This window comes from Cnephaeus nilssonii (assembly GCF_951640355.1).
Source record: "Cnephaeus nilssonii genome assembly, chromosome: 3".
NCBI lineage: Eukaryota > Metazoa > Chordata > Mammalia > Chiroptera > Vespertilionidae > Cnephaeus > Cnephaeus nilssonii.
In genome coordinates, this window is record NC_137074.1 from 50872222 (window position 1) to 50885922 (window position 13701).

Below are 13701 nucleotides of genomic sequence, written 5' to 3' on the forward strand. Positions count from 1 at the left end.
TGCCCTCCCCTGCAGGCCTGATCACCCCCAACTGCCCTCCCTTTCAGGCCTGGTCCCTTCCAACTGCCCTCCCCTGCTAGCCTGTTTGCCCACAACTGCCCTCCCCTGTTGGCCATCTTGTGGTGGCCATCTTGTGTCCACATGGGGGCAGCCATCTTTGACCAAATGGGGACAGCCATATTGTATGTTGGAGTGATGGTCAATTTGCATATTACTCTTTTATTAGATAGGATAATCCTTCACACCCCTTCTGTCCCCTAAATAAATTACACACATGATATAATCAGATCTCAGAGGATTTTAAAACTAAATGTTCTAATTATCATAACTTAGAAATAAAAGAGAGGTTATAATTAATATATACTGCATATATATATATTCATTTCCAGGTGTAAATGCTTGGCAAGGACCTCACCAGAGACTTGGTGAAGTAGTTAAAGGCTCTCACCTACTTACAATGAGTAAAGGATGAATTTAAGAGTAAAGGAGAGTTGAAGTTGCTTTTTCTTTGTATTTGGCTTTTTAAAATAAAGATTAAGTATTCCCAAAAGGGAAAGGATTTTCTAAAACGCTGAACAACTCTTAACAAAATCCCAAAGCAAACAAAGCACAATCTTCCAAAAATGTATTTGCTACAGTGCGGCCCTGGAAACTAAGACTGGAGGCCACTTCTGTGTGTACCTAGGGTTGCTGCGAGGCGGAGAGCATGCCCGCAGGGCAGGATTCCACCCATCGCAGTCTGACAGCCGGGCTCTGCAGGGTTGTCCCCCCAGGCAGGACTTGCAGCATCTCTAGGGCAAACTAGACCGCAGGCGTGTCCAAAGCCGGTGGTGAGGACCTCTGCCTCCGCACTGGCCGCTCCTCCGCCACGGGCACCCAGCGGACACAGCGCGTTTCCGGGATTGCAGGGGACAGAGCCTGGGCAGCTCCGCCCGCCTGCCGGGAAGTGTCCATGTGCTAGTAAATCCTCCTTAAGGATTATCACTCCTGGTGAGGAGAGCCGTTCTTCTAGGAAGCCACAAGGGGGCGCCTGAGACCCAGAATAGGAACATTCGCAGGTTTGTGAGAGGTTAAAATGAAATGTCTGCAGCTGCAAGCTAAAAAGGAGGGAAAAAATCATCATTGGGTTGTGCTAAACGGTCTAATCTTTGGCAGCGCCATTCGGTTTTCCAGTATCCACTGTTAGCACTGAAAATTTTTGTAAATGGCATTTTCAATCCTCCCAAATAACACGATTTTGATATCATACCAACAACTTTAACGTTCTCCCAAAAACACCAGTGGAAACAGGCAAAAAAATGCGGTGGCCAAGCAATTGGCCAGTTCTTGCCGCCCCCAACACCTACCACACTTCTTTAGAAATAATAATAACAGCAATAACTTTTTCTTGAGAATATACCATGTGTTGCTGTTTTGGGTTCTTTACAAGCACACACATGTTTTCTCTTCCATCAGTCACACTGCGAGGTGGAATCTTGCTCCTTCTTTTCCTCAGACCTGCTGCTCCTGCCTTTGTGTAAATGGCCTCACTGTCCTCCCTGCCACCCAGGCGAGAAACCTGGGACTCACTTCAGGCTTCTCCTGGTCCTCCATCTTCCAACCCCACCCCCGTGACCCCCTGACCCCACTCAGCAAACCCTTCCTTTGACTCAGACCTGCTAGAGAGTGTCCTCAGACAGACTGTGCCACCAGCGGTACCTGGAGGGCCCCTATGCCCGCATCCTGGCCCACACCGGACCTGACCCAGCTTTATAATTTTTGTAGGGTGCAAAGTGATGCCTGCATAGTTGGAGTTCACATCTCAGTAATTCACATTTAGGTCTTTTAAGCCATCTGTGTATGCGCTGCTCAGATGCTGAAACCTCATTCTATTTCCTTAGCGTCCCTGGCCCTCGTGCTCTGATCTCAAGTCAGGGAAAGTCTGCACTGTTTTCCCTGCCTCCTGCTCTCCTCACACTGCACTCAGCCAGCGTCTAAAGCACAGGCAGGAGCATGGACCTCCTCTGCATAGAGTCCTTCAGTAACTCCTAAGCATCTATCTATATAAAAGCCTAATATGTAAAGTGTCGCCTCGGGAGTTTGACCGACCGGGAGTTTGATCACTCACTATGACATGCACTGACCACCAGGGGGCGATGCAGAATGAAGGGAGGCCCCAGCCAGCAGCTGGGAAAGGGAGGCCCCAGCCGGCAGCCGGCAGCCAGCAGCTGCTAGGGACCCTACCCGTGCACAAATTTCGTGCACTGGGACTCTAGTCCTTAATAAATACACGAACTTCTCACTCGGACATTGGAGGTCTTGCAGAACCTGGCTCCAGCTGGCTTTCCAGCCATATCTCCTCCTTTCCTCTCCCACCAGAAGCCACTTCAGACGCCACAGTCCTGACCTCCCCCCTGGCCTGTCTCCATTCCTCGGCTCACACTCCTCTTGCACACATCTTTAGTGCCCTCCTTGCACTGCTTGTTGCCCCTCAAGGCCTGGAATCAAAGGCAGCCTTCCCTAAGGTATGGGCTAGCCCAGGCCTCCACCTCCCTGAATGCCCCAGGGCTTGCCAAGCACTGAACCCTTTATGCTTGTGTTTCTGTCCCATGTGCCCTTGTCCAATGTCTCCCACCAGAGCTGGGGCTCCTGGAGGGCCGGCTATACATCTGATTCATTTCTCCCTCCCTGACCCCAGCATTCACCCAAGCCAGTCCACACTGCAGGCAGGGAAACCAGGAGGCAGGCTGCACGATGACTCAGTGCGGGGAGACAGCGCCTCCCCGGGCTGGGAGTTGGAAAGGAGAAAGGGAGGGGGATACTCGGAAGCACTCTGATTAGTTGGCCTCACGGGTTCGTAGGAGGAGAGGTTGGAGAGCGCTCCCCGCTCCCAGGCTTGGCGATTTGCTGGTGGGCATCAGGAGGAGTAGGGGCAGAGTTTGGCTTAGCTGTGCTTGTGACTGTGATGACAGGACACAGGGATGCTGAGCAGGCAGGTAGTCAGCAGGGAGCCAGAGAGACCCGAGCCTGAGGTGGAGATTGGGGTCATCAGTGCGGAGGTGGCATCGGACTCCAGGGCATGCATGAGATACCCAGGGAGGCCAAGGACAGTGAGCCCTGAGGAGGCAAACATGGAAGAGGTGGCTGGGGAAGACTGAAAGAACGGCCGAGCTTGAGTAAGAGCGTGGCGTCCTGAAAACCAGGGAGAAGAATTTCAGTGAATGACTGGCACAGTCAGGTGCTGTGAGAAAACTAAGAATGAAGCACATCTGTCCCAGCCGACTCAACTCACCATCCTCCCTCCTCCTTCTTTCCTTCCTTCCTTCCTTCCTTCCTTCCTTCCTTCCTTCCTTCCTTCCTTCCTTCCTTCCTTCTTTCCTTCCTTCCTTCCTCCCTCCCCCACCCCGCTTTTTATTGAATATATTGGGGTGACATTGGCTAATAAAATTATATAGGTTTCAGGGGTACAGTTCCATAATACATCACCTGTATACTGTACTGTTTGTTCATCACCCCAAGTCAAGTCTCCTTTCACTCTTCCACCTCCCCCCACCCTCTTTCCCTCTGGCAATCACCGCACTGTGGTCTGTCTGTGAGGTTTTGGTGTTTTAATTATCTTGTCTGCTGAGCAGGCGCAGCCCCGCTCCTCCTCTGGGGGTTTCGTGCAGTGAAAGCCAAACAGCTGGCGTTTCCCTCCCAAGGCACCTTTCACCTGGAAGCAGCCTGAGGCGGAAGCTCCCGCCATGAGTTCCCAACACACCAGCGCCGGGCCCTTGCCCTTCATCTTTCTGGTCACCTGTGCTTCTGTCGCCTCCTTTATCAATTAAAAACAAATTGGCGGGGGGAGGGGGATAGAAACAGACATTTGGCTTTTGAACTGGATGTCAAAGCGGGTGGCAGGTACCTAAGGGTTGGAACTTCAGGGTGGGGATGAGAGTGGGGTGGGTATTCAATAATAGAAAAAACACCAGGGGCGTGGCCTTATTTTATTCTCCAGGCCAGGATGCAGCGTTGATGGGTGCTTTGCAAAGCTTAAGGAAGTTAAGGTCTCAGGCTCAGAGGGGGAGATGAAGGAGGAGGAGGAGGAGGAGACCCTGAGGGCGGGCTTGGCCTCCTCCACCTTGGCCATGGACCTCCCTCCTTGGCATCTGAAAACCCAGCCCCAGCTTCCCTGTGCCCCCACCTCTTGCCTGGTCAGGCCCCAGAGGCCACGTGCCCAGGCTCCTGGCTCTGTCTACCTGCGCCTAGGGGTCCCCTGCCCGAGCCTCAATAGACACAGTGACCCTCACAGAGCCGCAGCTCGACTTCAGTTCCCACGCCCGAGCGGCGTTGTGCGTCATTCCCGGGGAGCCTGAGCCCTGCCTGGGAGACAGCTGGATGTTGAGCCAGCGACACTGGGCCTCGTCACACGCCAGCACCACGGTGCCTTCGGGGTTGCTGTAGGTGCACCGTTTGTGGGCTGCCCTGTCCTCCGCAACCAGATCCCAGCCGTCCCCCGGCTCCCGGTCCTCCAGCCCCGGGGCCTGGTAGCCCACGCGGTCTCGGGTGACCGGGCACACCAGCTGCTCCTCCTTCAAGGCGGGCACCACCTGGCCCTTCAGGTAGGCGGGGCCCGCACAGTAGGTCTGGATGTTGAGGAGCCTGTCGCTGTACTCGCGCAGCCAGCCGGAGAGGTAGGCCAGGTGGCAGTCGCACTGCCAGGGGTTGCCGTGCAGGGCGAGGTTGAACAGGTTGTAGTTGGTGTCGAAGATGCCCTGCGGGAGCGTGGCCAGCAGGTTCCTGGACAGGCTGAGCAGCTCCAGCTTGGTCAGGTTCTGGAAGAGGCCTGCGTGCAGCGCGGTCAGGTTGTTGCTGCCCAGGTACAGCTTGACCAGCTCGGTCAGGTCCCTGAAGACGCCGGCCGGCAGGTGGGTGATGGCGTTGTGAGAGAGCGTCAGCGAGCTGAGGTTGGACAGCCGGGCGAAGGCTCCCTCGGGGACGGTGTCCAGCCGGTTGTGGGACAGGGACAGGCCGGCCAGGCCCGGGCTGTGGGCGAAGAGGCCGGCGGGCAGCACCCGCAGCGCGTTCCCCTGCAGGCTCAGGAAGGTCAGGCTGCCCAGCGAGGAGAAGACGGAGGGCGGCAGGTGGCCGAGGGCATTGTGCTGCAGCCACAGCTTCTCCAGGCGGAAGAGCTGCGAGAACGCGGCGGGGGGCAGCTCCGAGATGGAGTTGCCCTCCAGGAAGAGCTCCCGCAGGCTGCCCAGGCCGGCGAACAGGTGCGGGGGCAGGCGGGAGAGCTTGTTGTTGCTCAGCCTCAGTGTCTGCAGGCTGCCCAGGGGCGCAAACAGCTCCTCGGGCAGCTGGGCCAGCAGATTCTGAGCCAGGTTGAGGGTCTCCAGGCGTGTCAGAGGCTGGAAGAGCCTGGCGGGCAGCGTCTGGAGCCGGTTGCCCTGCAGCTGCAGGGACTCCAGGGCGCCCACGTGGCGGAAGAGGTCCCCGGGCAGCGCCTCCAGCCGGTTGAAGTTGAGGGTGAGCTTGCCCAGCGAGGCCAGGTTGGAGAAGATGTCGGCGCTGAGGTTGGCAAAGGCGCTGCCGGTGACCTCCAGGTCCCGGAGCCCGGGCAGCCCCCCGAAGGCATCGGGCTCCAAGTGGGAGAGCTGGGTGTTGAGGAAGACCACCTTGGTGAGGTTGGGGCTGCCGCCGAAGGCCCTGACGCCCACCGCGGTGAACGCGGTCTCCACGAAGACGATGTCCGTGGCGTGGGGCGGGATGTCCCGCGGGACGGCGGCCAGCGCCTCGTCGGAGCAGAACACCTCCCGGACGAAGCAGTCGCAGCCCACGGGGCAGGGCCGGGCGAGCCTGGCCAGGAGCAGGAGGCAGGCCCCGGGCAGCCAGGCGCCGGGAAGCATCTCCTAGATGCCGGGCGGGAAGAGAAGAGGGAAGGGGTGTCTGAGCGGGGCGGTGCGGCTCGGTGACCAGTGCGCGGGTCGGGAGCCAGGAAACGGGGATCGGCTGTCAGGGAGGCCAGCCGTTTGCACAGGAGTTTATGGTGTGTGTGTGGTTTTTTGTGTGTGTGTGTGTTTTATTGCAGAGAGGAAGAGAGAGGGATAGAGAGTTAGAAACATCGATCAGCTGCCTCCTGCACACCCCCTACTGGGGATGTGCCCGCAACCAAGGTACATGCCCCTGACCGGAATCGAACCTGGGACCCTTGAGTCCGCAGGCCGACGCTCTATCCACTGAGCCAAACCGGTTTCGGCATGTGTGTGTGTTTTTAAAGAACTCATGTATTTATTTATTTTTATTTTTTGTTAATCCTCACCAGAGGCTATTTTTCCATTGCTTTTTTTAGAGAGAGTGGAAGGGAGGGGGAGAGACAGAGAGAGAGAAACATCACTGTGAGAGACACATCAATTGGTTGCCTCCCACACGAGCCCCGATCAGGGCCAGAATGGAGCCTGCCCTTGACCAGAATCAAAGGTCGATGCTCTAACCACTGAGCAACCCGGCTAGGGCCAGTTTATGCTTTTATTGGTTTTCATACTACCTCGTGGCAGCCTCGCAAGGTCGGTAGGACCAGAGTTCTCGCCTCCTGACAGCAAGAAGGTCACATGGCCTGTCCACAGCCACCCTGCAGGCTGGCAGCAGGCCCAACATCCCGGTTTCCTGGGCTCCCCATGTGTGTTCCAGATTGGAGGAAGCGGCAGAAAGGCATGAAAGACTACGTGTACTGGGGGATTTTTAAGATAATATGTAAAATATGGGCAGATTATTCCTAAATTGGAAATTTTTAAACCACACTCTCCCTGAGTTTCCCAATCTCAGCACATTCCAGAGCCTCGTTGTGAAGAGAGCTTACCATCTGCTCTCTGCACGTCTGCTGAGGGTGAAGGCATCCTCAGCACAAGAGGCCCTTGAAACCAGCGCGTGGGCCCCTTGGTACTGCCGCTAAAATGCTCTCCTCCAGCCCCTGACATCCCACCCCCACCAGCAGGGGGCCATGGAGCTCCCCACAGCCAGCCAGCGGACAGGAGGTCCCAGCTGCAGGGGTTCCACAGGCCAGTAGGTTTGTTTTAAACAAGGGAAGGGGACCAGGTTTTTAGTTTACTAAATATTATTTTTTTTAAGAAAAAAAAGAAATGCCAGCATCCACCCACAGGTCACAAGTTGGTGATTCAGCTGAAAACTGTGTTTTGTCTATGTTTCAGTCCTTTCTATGCATGAACCATTAGGCCAACATGTAAAAACAGAAGTATCACATTAAAACTCCAGATTTCAGGCGCTGGCTGGTATGGCTCAGTTGGTTGAGCATCACCCCATGCACTGAGAGGTCATGGTTGGATTCCTGGTCAGGGCATATGCCCAGGTTGCAGGCTCGATCCCCAGTAGGGGTTGTGCAGGAGGCAGCCGATCAATGTTTCTCTCTCCCTTTCCCTTCCTCTCTCTCTAAAACATCAATGAAAACATATTAAAAAAAATTTTTTTAATAGTCCATATTTCCAGATGATTTAGGGGCAATGGACTCACATTCCTACGTGACAAGACCATCTGGGCATTGCCCCACTAGGGGGAGTACACCTCCCAGGTTACTGCTGTTCCCGCCCACACTATGACCTACATGGCTTGTAGTGGTTCAGATTCCATAAATTAGAATTCCAGCTTTACCGAGTGCCAGCTATGTGACCTTGGCCTTGTTACTTAATCCGTCTGGGCTTCAATTTTTTATCTGTAAAATGGAGATAATAATAGTGTCTCTGGTGTTAGGGTAATTGGGGATTAAATGAATAAATACAAGTAAAATTTTTAGATCAGTGTCTGAGATAGAGCAATTAACAAACTATGTAAATTATTGTTAAATGTTGCAAGCCACCATCATTACAGAAAAAAATTATCTGAACACCAAAAAAGTAGGAAAAACAAAATGCCTTTCAGATAAAATACATTTGGAAGGAAAGGAGGGAGGGAGGGAAGGAAGGAAGGAAGGAAGGAAGGAAGGAAGGAAGGAAGGAAGGAAGGAAGGAAGGAAGGAAGGAAGGAAGGAAGGAAGGAAGGAAAACCTTCACGCAACATAACCCTAATTCTTCTCAATTGTCCTGTTTTCAGTAAAAACTCACAACTGGCCCCTAGCTGCCTCTCTGCTGCCCCCTCTGGCTGCCTCCTCCATTGCAAAATTCAGCTTCAGGTTAAAGGGCTTCTTGTGTGACCATCTCCCACAAACACCGTGCTTACGCAAGCCCCTCTATAGACACTAAATAACTCAGTTTTTCCAGGAATTTTTCAGCCTGTAGAGAAGGGACAACTTCTCCCTGAGAACGGCACACGTCCCTGAGGCTCCTCGGTGCACACAGCCGCTGAGTTAGCCACGGGAGTGGATTTCACACCGTGGGGGCATGACAGCCACTGCCTGCCTGCTACTCAGGACACGAGAGGGCAAGGCACAAGCCTCGGGCATGCGTGTGCCTCCTGGTTCTGCGGCCCTTAGACCAGTGGCTACAGTTCAGCTTTAGCTTGAGTTTTTATTCTCCTGCGATTGTGTGCGTGGAATACAGGTAAGAAGCAGAGGGCCCTGGCTGGAGAAGGGTGCGGTAGCCACTGTCCCACCACACCGGCCACCTGGGCTGCCCCTGGGGACCCAGCACAAAACCCCTAGGGATCCTGACAGCCGCCTTCTCTGGCCCAGAAATGAGGCCCCCAGCACAGGCCTCCGGCACGAAGGGTGCTCATGGCCGTCCTCTGTGAGAAGTGGGTGTACTCCTCGCTCTGCACTCAGCGCAAGCGCAGTGCTGACTCACAATGCGCTCGGTTAGCGCCTGGGAACCGAACCCTCCACAGCTGAGAGGAGCAGCCTGGGAGGCAGAGCTGCTGTGCCTGGAGCGGGGCCGGCCCGGGTGAATGACCCCCAGGCTGGGAGGACGGTCTCAAACCCCCCACCCCTCGAGTAAGAGGGAAGCGATTCCTCTCTCTAACATGCCGTCATGTTGCCATGTGCCCCCTTGGTCCTTGGTTCTCACAGACAGTTTCCAGAAAACAGCCCACTAGAATGGACGTGGGGGCCCTCAGGGCCATCTGGCCAGCCTCCTCCTGGAGAGGGTGTCTGCAGCGGGGCTTGGGCTTGAACCCAGATCTGGTTTTCCCGTCTCCCCTGCCAGGAAAGCCAGGACCAAACGGGAGGCACAGGTGAAAGGAAAGCTAAAGCTCGTGGGAGAACGTGTCCCACCTACTGAGCCTGAGAGACGCTCCCGCTTCCCCTGGTCTGTCTCTGACTCTAATCTACTGTCATCCTATATAATAAAGAACTAATATGCTAATTAGACCGGATGGCGGGATGACCTTATGGAATGACCTTCCAGAAGGACCGGGGGGGGGGGGGGGGCGCCTTCGGGGCCTCGAGGCAGCCAGGGCTGAGGGCAGAGCCCCTTGCACGAATTTCGTGCATCGGGCCTCTAGTTTGGAAATATATGCCTTGGGATTTTCCAACAAAGGCAGTAACTTGAGATTGAGGACTAGATCAAAACGATGACATCAGTCACACAGGAGATCACGTGTAGACAAATCAGTTCGGCTCAGGCAAAAGTGGGTGAGGGAGGTAAGGGGGACCTCTCTGATGTGGGGGGCAGAGCTCAGGTGGCTGTTCCCACCTTCTAGCTCCCAAAGCTCCCACACATACATCTCAATACCCAGAGCAAATCTAGAAGGACCCAGAACGGGGAAACTGGGGGTCCCAGAGCCACGGCGACTGGCCCAAGGGCACGCGGTTAAGAAGGAAGGGGCCAGGGTCAGCCTGATGGCCTGCGTGCTAAGCAAAGGTGCTCGCTGTGACACCCTCGGTGTGGCTTCCACACCACGGCAGTGGGCTGGGCGGGGTACACAAGCCTGCTGCTCACATTTACAGGACCCATAGTGAGAGCGGGCAAGGGCCCTCGCCTACTGTCTGCCCCCTTCCCTCCCCCCTGACTCTCTCCAGTGCTGTGAGTAGAGACCTCTTATTCACTTCTGTGAAATGGTTGGCCTGGGGAGGCAATCCATTGGAGCCCTGGGTCCCGGGTACTTAAAACAGGCTTTACAACGGGGCACAGCCTCTGATGGTGTGTCCCTTTGACCTTGCAAACTTCTCAGCCCTTGGGATGTCATGTGGGAGGAGGGCCAGACAGGGCCTCTAAAGTGTAGGCCAGACACCCCCTTGCCCCAGTCTACTGGGGCGGGAGGGGGCAGGGGATGGTACCCACGGTGAGGAACGCTGATAATTTCCGGAGGGGCCACGCCTAACCCTTCTCACATCACTCCAGAACGGCTAACGGTTTGTGCCGTTCAAATCTTGTCTCCATCCCTGATGAGCTCTGTGGCCTTAACTGAATTGCCTAACCTCTCTGTGCTTCAATGGTCTCATCTTTAAAACAATGAGCTTCACTACTACCTCCCTCGTGGGGTTGTTCCGAGGACTGAAGGAGAAAACGCACTAAAGCCCAGACCCAGAGCCGGCACAGTGGACCACGCGCTGGTCCCCCCACTTGCCGCCACCGAAAGGGCTGTTGACTGAAAAGGTCTGAAAGTGCTCATTTGAAAACGGCCTGTTCTTTTCACTTATCGAGGTGTTGTGGGTTCCTGGACTTTTCCTTCTACTGAATCACAGCCTTGCACAGCACGGGAGCCGAGGATCTGCTCTTCACAAACGTCTGGAGTAACTGCTGTGCGCACTACACGTTGACAGCGGCCGTTTCTGTCATGCCCAGAGCATTTCGGTATCTGCCCGGAGCAGCCGCAGTCACCCTGATTCCTCTGAGTCCCGGCCGGCCCCAGCTGTTCTGAAGTAGTCACGGAGGTTGGCCATGGAATAACGGGTGAGATCATTCAGCCACCTCATTTATGGACGAGCGAGGTTTGTGACTACAGCACTTTTTCTGCCTCTTTCCTCCCAGCCCAGGGAAAGGTGTAATGGTTTTGTCCTTGGTTTAGCCAAGCACAGATTCTAACGGCTCTGGCCAGGATGCCCCGGACTTGAGCCCCTTCCCCACCCCGACCTCAAGAGCAGGTCCCTGGGGGCTCTAGAGATAGGAAGTGCCCCTGCCTGGGCACTGCGGAGGCTGGCACCCGAGGGGACAGTGAGGCAGCCGCCAGAAGATCCCTGCTTCCCATCTGAAAAACCACCTCTGCACTTATGTACAGACTAGAAATGGCCACAAAAATGTTCCATGCTCTCAGCAAGCCTGGTTTTATGGGGGGTGGAGATTACTGGTTGCAAATGAACTCTTTCCTCTTCTCAAATTGCTTTTGGGTTGGTACATTTCTGGGTGTGCCACAAGCCAGTCTGTCATCCACCACAGAGCTGCCGCTCACTGCTCCCAGAGGGTGACGGGAGCCCAGAGCCCCTGGCTGTCTCGCCCAGGCCCCCAGGGCAGGCCTGCTGCTCCCTGGACCTCAGTCTCCTTCCCTCATCCCAGGAAAAAAGCTACGTGGCTGAGGCAGTCAGACCTGCCGTGGGCTCCTGCCTCTGTCCCTCCCCAGCTGGCCGGCCCTCCCCAACCTGCTGCCCAGTGAGTCTCAGGCAGTGAAATAGGCCCTCGGAGTCCCAGTGCCTGCCTTTGTAAATTGAGAGCAATCACCATCATAATGCTACTACCTAAATTACAGTGCTGTGAGGCTTACTGTGGTAATTAAGTGAGATAACAAGCAAATTTCTCACCCCTTGGGATGTCATAACATTAGGTGTGTGATGTTGTGATATAATCAGAAATATATAGTTGGCCTTCTTCCTGGTTCCTGGCACAGAGCTCCGAGAACCCTTGGAGTTTCCCGGGTGATGAGGGAGCATCGTTTGTTACTCATAGTGAGCCCCTTTCGGCCACACCTGAGTTTATGCCAATGAAGTGACTCAGAGGGACCCTCCACAGCTTCAGATTATGCCCAAAACCTTTGCCCTGTTTAGCTCTGATTGTGGGTGATTTACTTATTTTTTTTAATTTTTGCTTAATCATATGCTTTCTACATTTTTAAAGTAATGAGGTGGAAAGTTATTATAAAAATTGAGATAATTGTGTAAAACACACAGCACAGTTCCAGGCCCATTTTAGGGGCTTCCTTGATTTTTTCCCCTTCCTCACAGTTGCAATGCAAAGGCTCGGTGGAGCTCGTCCATCAGCTGTCGTAAGGCTCCTGGAGGGAGGACAGCTAACATTCTGAAATGAAAGGTTGTGAGCCGGGCACTGTCCTCTCTTCCAATGCTCCCCGCAGGGCCCAGCCCTAGCCCTCGCTCCCCAGACCTTCCCACTTCAGAACATGTGCCTCCCTCTCTCTCCCTGCTGCTACCTGCCCCCTTTCCACCTACCTCCCAGGCCAGTGCAAGTCACACTTCCCCTGGGGAGCCTTCCTTGATTGCACCTCCTCTGGATCCCCCGAGCCACTCATGTCCCCCGTTGACCGCTTGGGTCCTTCTGCTCTGCACTCCAGTCGTCTGCACCACCTGCCGGTGAGCCCGCAGCATCTCCACCTGCCTGTGCACCCAGCATCTGGCTCGGGGGCCCCTGTGCTGACCCGGACGGAATGTGTTCGTGGCTGGCGTGACCCCGAAGCTCAGCTCTGACTCTTCATCCTATTAATGGGGTTCAAATTCTGGCCGTACTGCCTACTCGATGCGTGGGCTTGGGCAGGTCACTCCATCTTTCTAAGCCTCAACTTCCCCCGCTGTAATTACAACCCCATCCCTTAGGGATGAAATTCATACCCAATTGCATGATAAATATGGTAAATTACATAGTAAATATAAAGCACTTAATACAGCGCCTGGCAAACAATAAATGTTCAATAAAAGGAAGTGCATACACATTTCATTCCTAGAGTGACTATATATTTTATCATCTAAACCAGAAATGAAAGGAGAGCTATTGATAATTATGCCAGGATGACAGGCACACGCTCTAGGGTGGAACCAGGCAAACGTGGATGATGGTCACCCTGCTTATCCCCCCTGTGGGGAAGCATGGGACTTGGTTGGAATGTCTATAAGGAGGATTCTCCGAAAGGTCGGGGGCCTCTGAGGGGACCTTACCTTGACTTTTCCAAACAAGTCCGAGCCCCCGGGTGTTTTCCTAGAATCTCTATGTTTAGTCTTTAAATACAGGACCTTGTAGAAGCATGTGCTTTCTCAAGGATACCTACCCTGCTGATTGTATCCAAAGGTTAATTTGAGTTCAAGTTGTTGTTACAATAAAAAGCCAATGAGGCAGGCAATCACAGCTATTTGCTCCTAAAGTGAACTAGCCCCTTAGCCTCTCTTTCACAGAAACGTGCGTCAGAGTAACCTGTTCATCCGCCGCTCAGGGTCTGCTGGTCAGCCCCGGCACCCCACCAGGCACCAGGAGCTCCCGAGTGCAGGGACCAGGGCACTTTCCTCCCGGAATCCACCCCCCTCAACCTGCCTCCTGCTTCCCTCAGCCCGGCACCACCCTGGGTGAGTACCTGAGGGGCTTCTCCTCCCAGGGCAGGGGGATGCTTCAGCCTGCCTGGAGCTGGGGACATGCTGCGAAGCCTGGAAGGAGGGTCAGCTCCCCTCCTGCCCGCAGCCAGGACTCCAGGTTCCTCCCATGTTCCCACAGACCCAGGAGCCCTATAGTGACTCCAGGAGACCTACCGTGAGGGGCTGGGCAGGGGGGACCTGCTGCCCTAGCTCTTCCTTGGGAGCAGAAGGGTGTCCGGTGTGGTCTGTGGTCTGTGGTCAGTGTGGACCCAGCAGCCCAGAGCTGATCAAAG

The 13701-nt window shown here is 54.8% G+C and overlaps 1 protein-coding gene across 1 annotated transcript; it reads right to left on the minus strand.

Moving 5' to 3' along the window:
* Positions 1–1801: 1801 nt before the first annotated feature.
* CPN2 (carboxypeptidase N subunit 2) lies at positions 1802–13701 on the minus strand. Its single transcript, XM_079767327.1, has 2 exons — positions 13583–13701; positions 1802–5870 (listed from the first exon to the last, which is right to left on the minus strand). Exon 2 carries the CDS (start codon positions 5865–5867, stop codon positions 4224–4226), a length of 1644 nt encoding a protein of 547 aa, XP_079623453.1. The 5' UTR covers positions 5868–5870; positions 13583–13701; the 3' UTR covers positions 1802–4223.

What these genes read in the sequence shown, in the direction of transcription:
- CPN2 (XM_079767327.1), bottom strand. Translation starts at nt 5,867, where the DNA reads ATGCTTCCCGGCGCCTGGCTGCCCGGGGCCTGCCTCCTGCTCCTGGCC.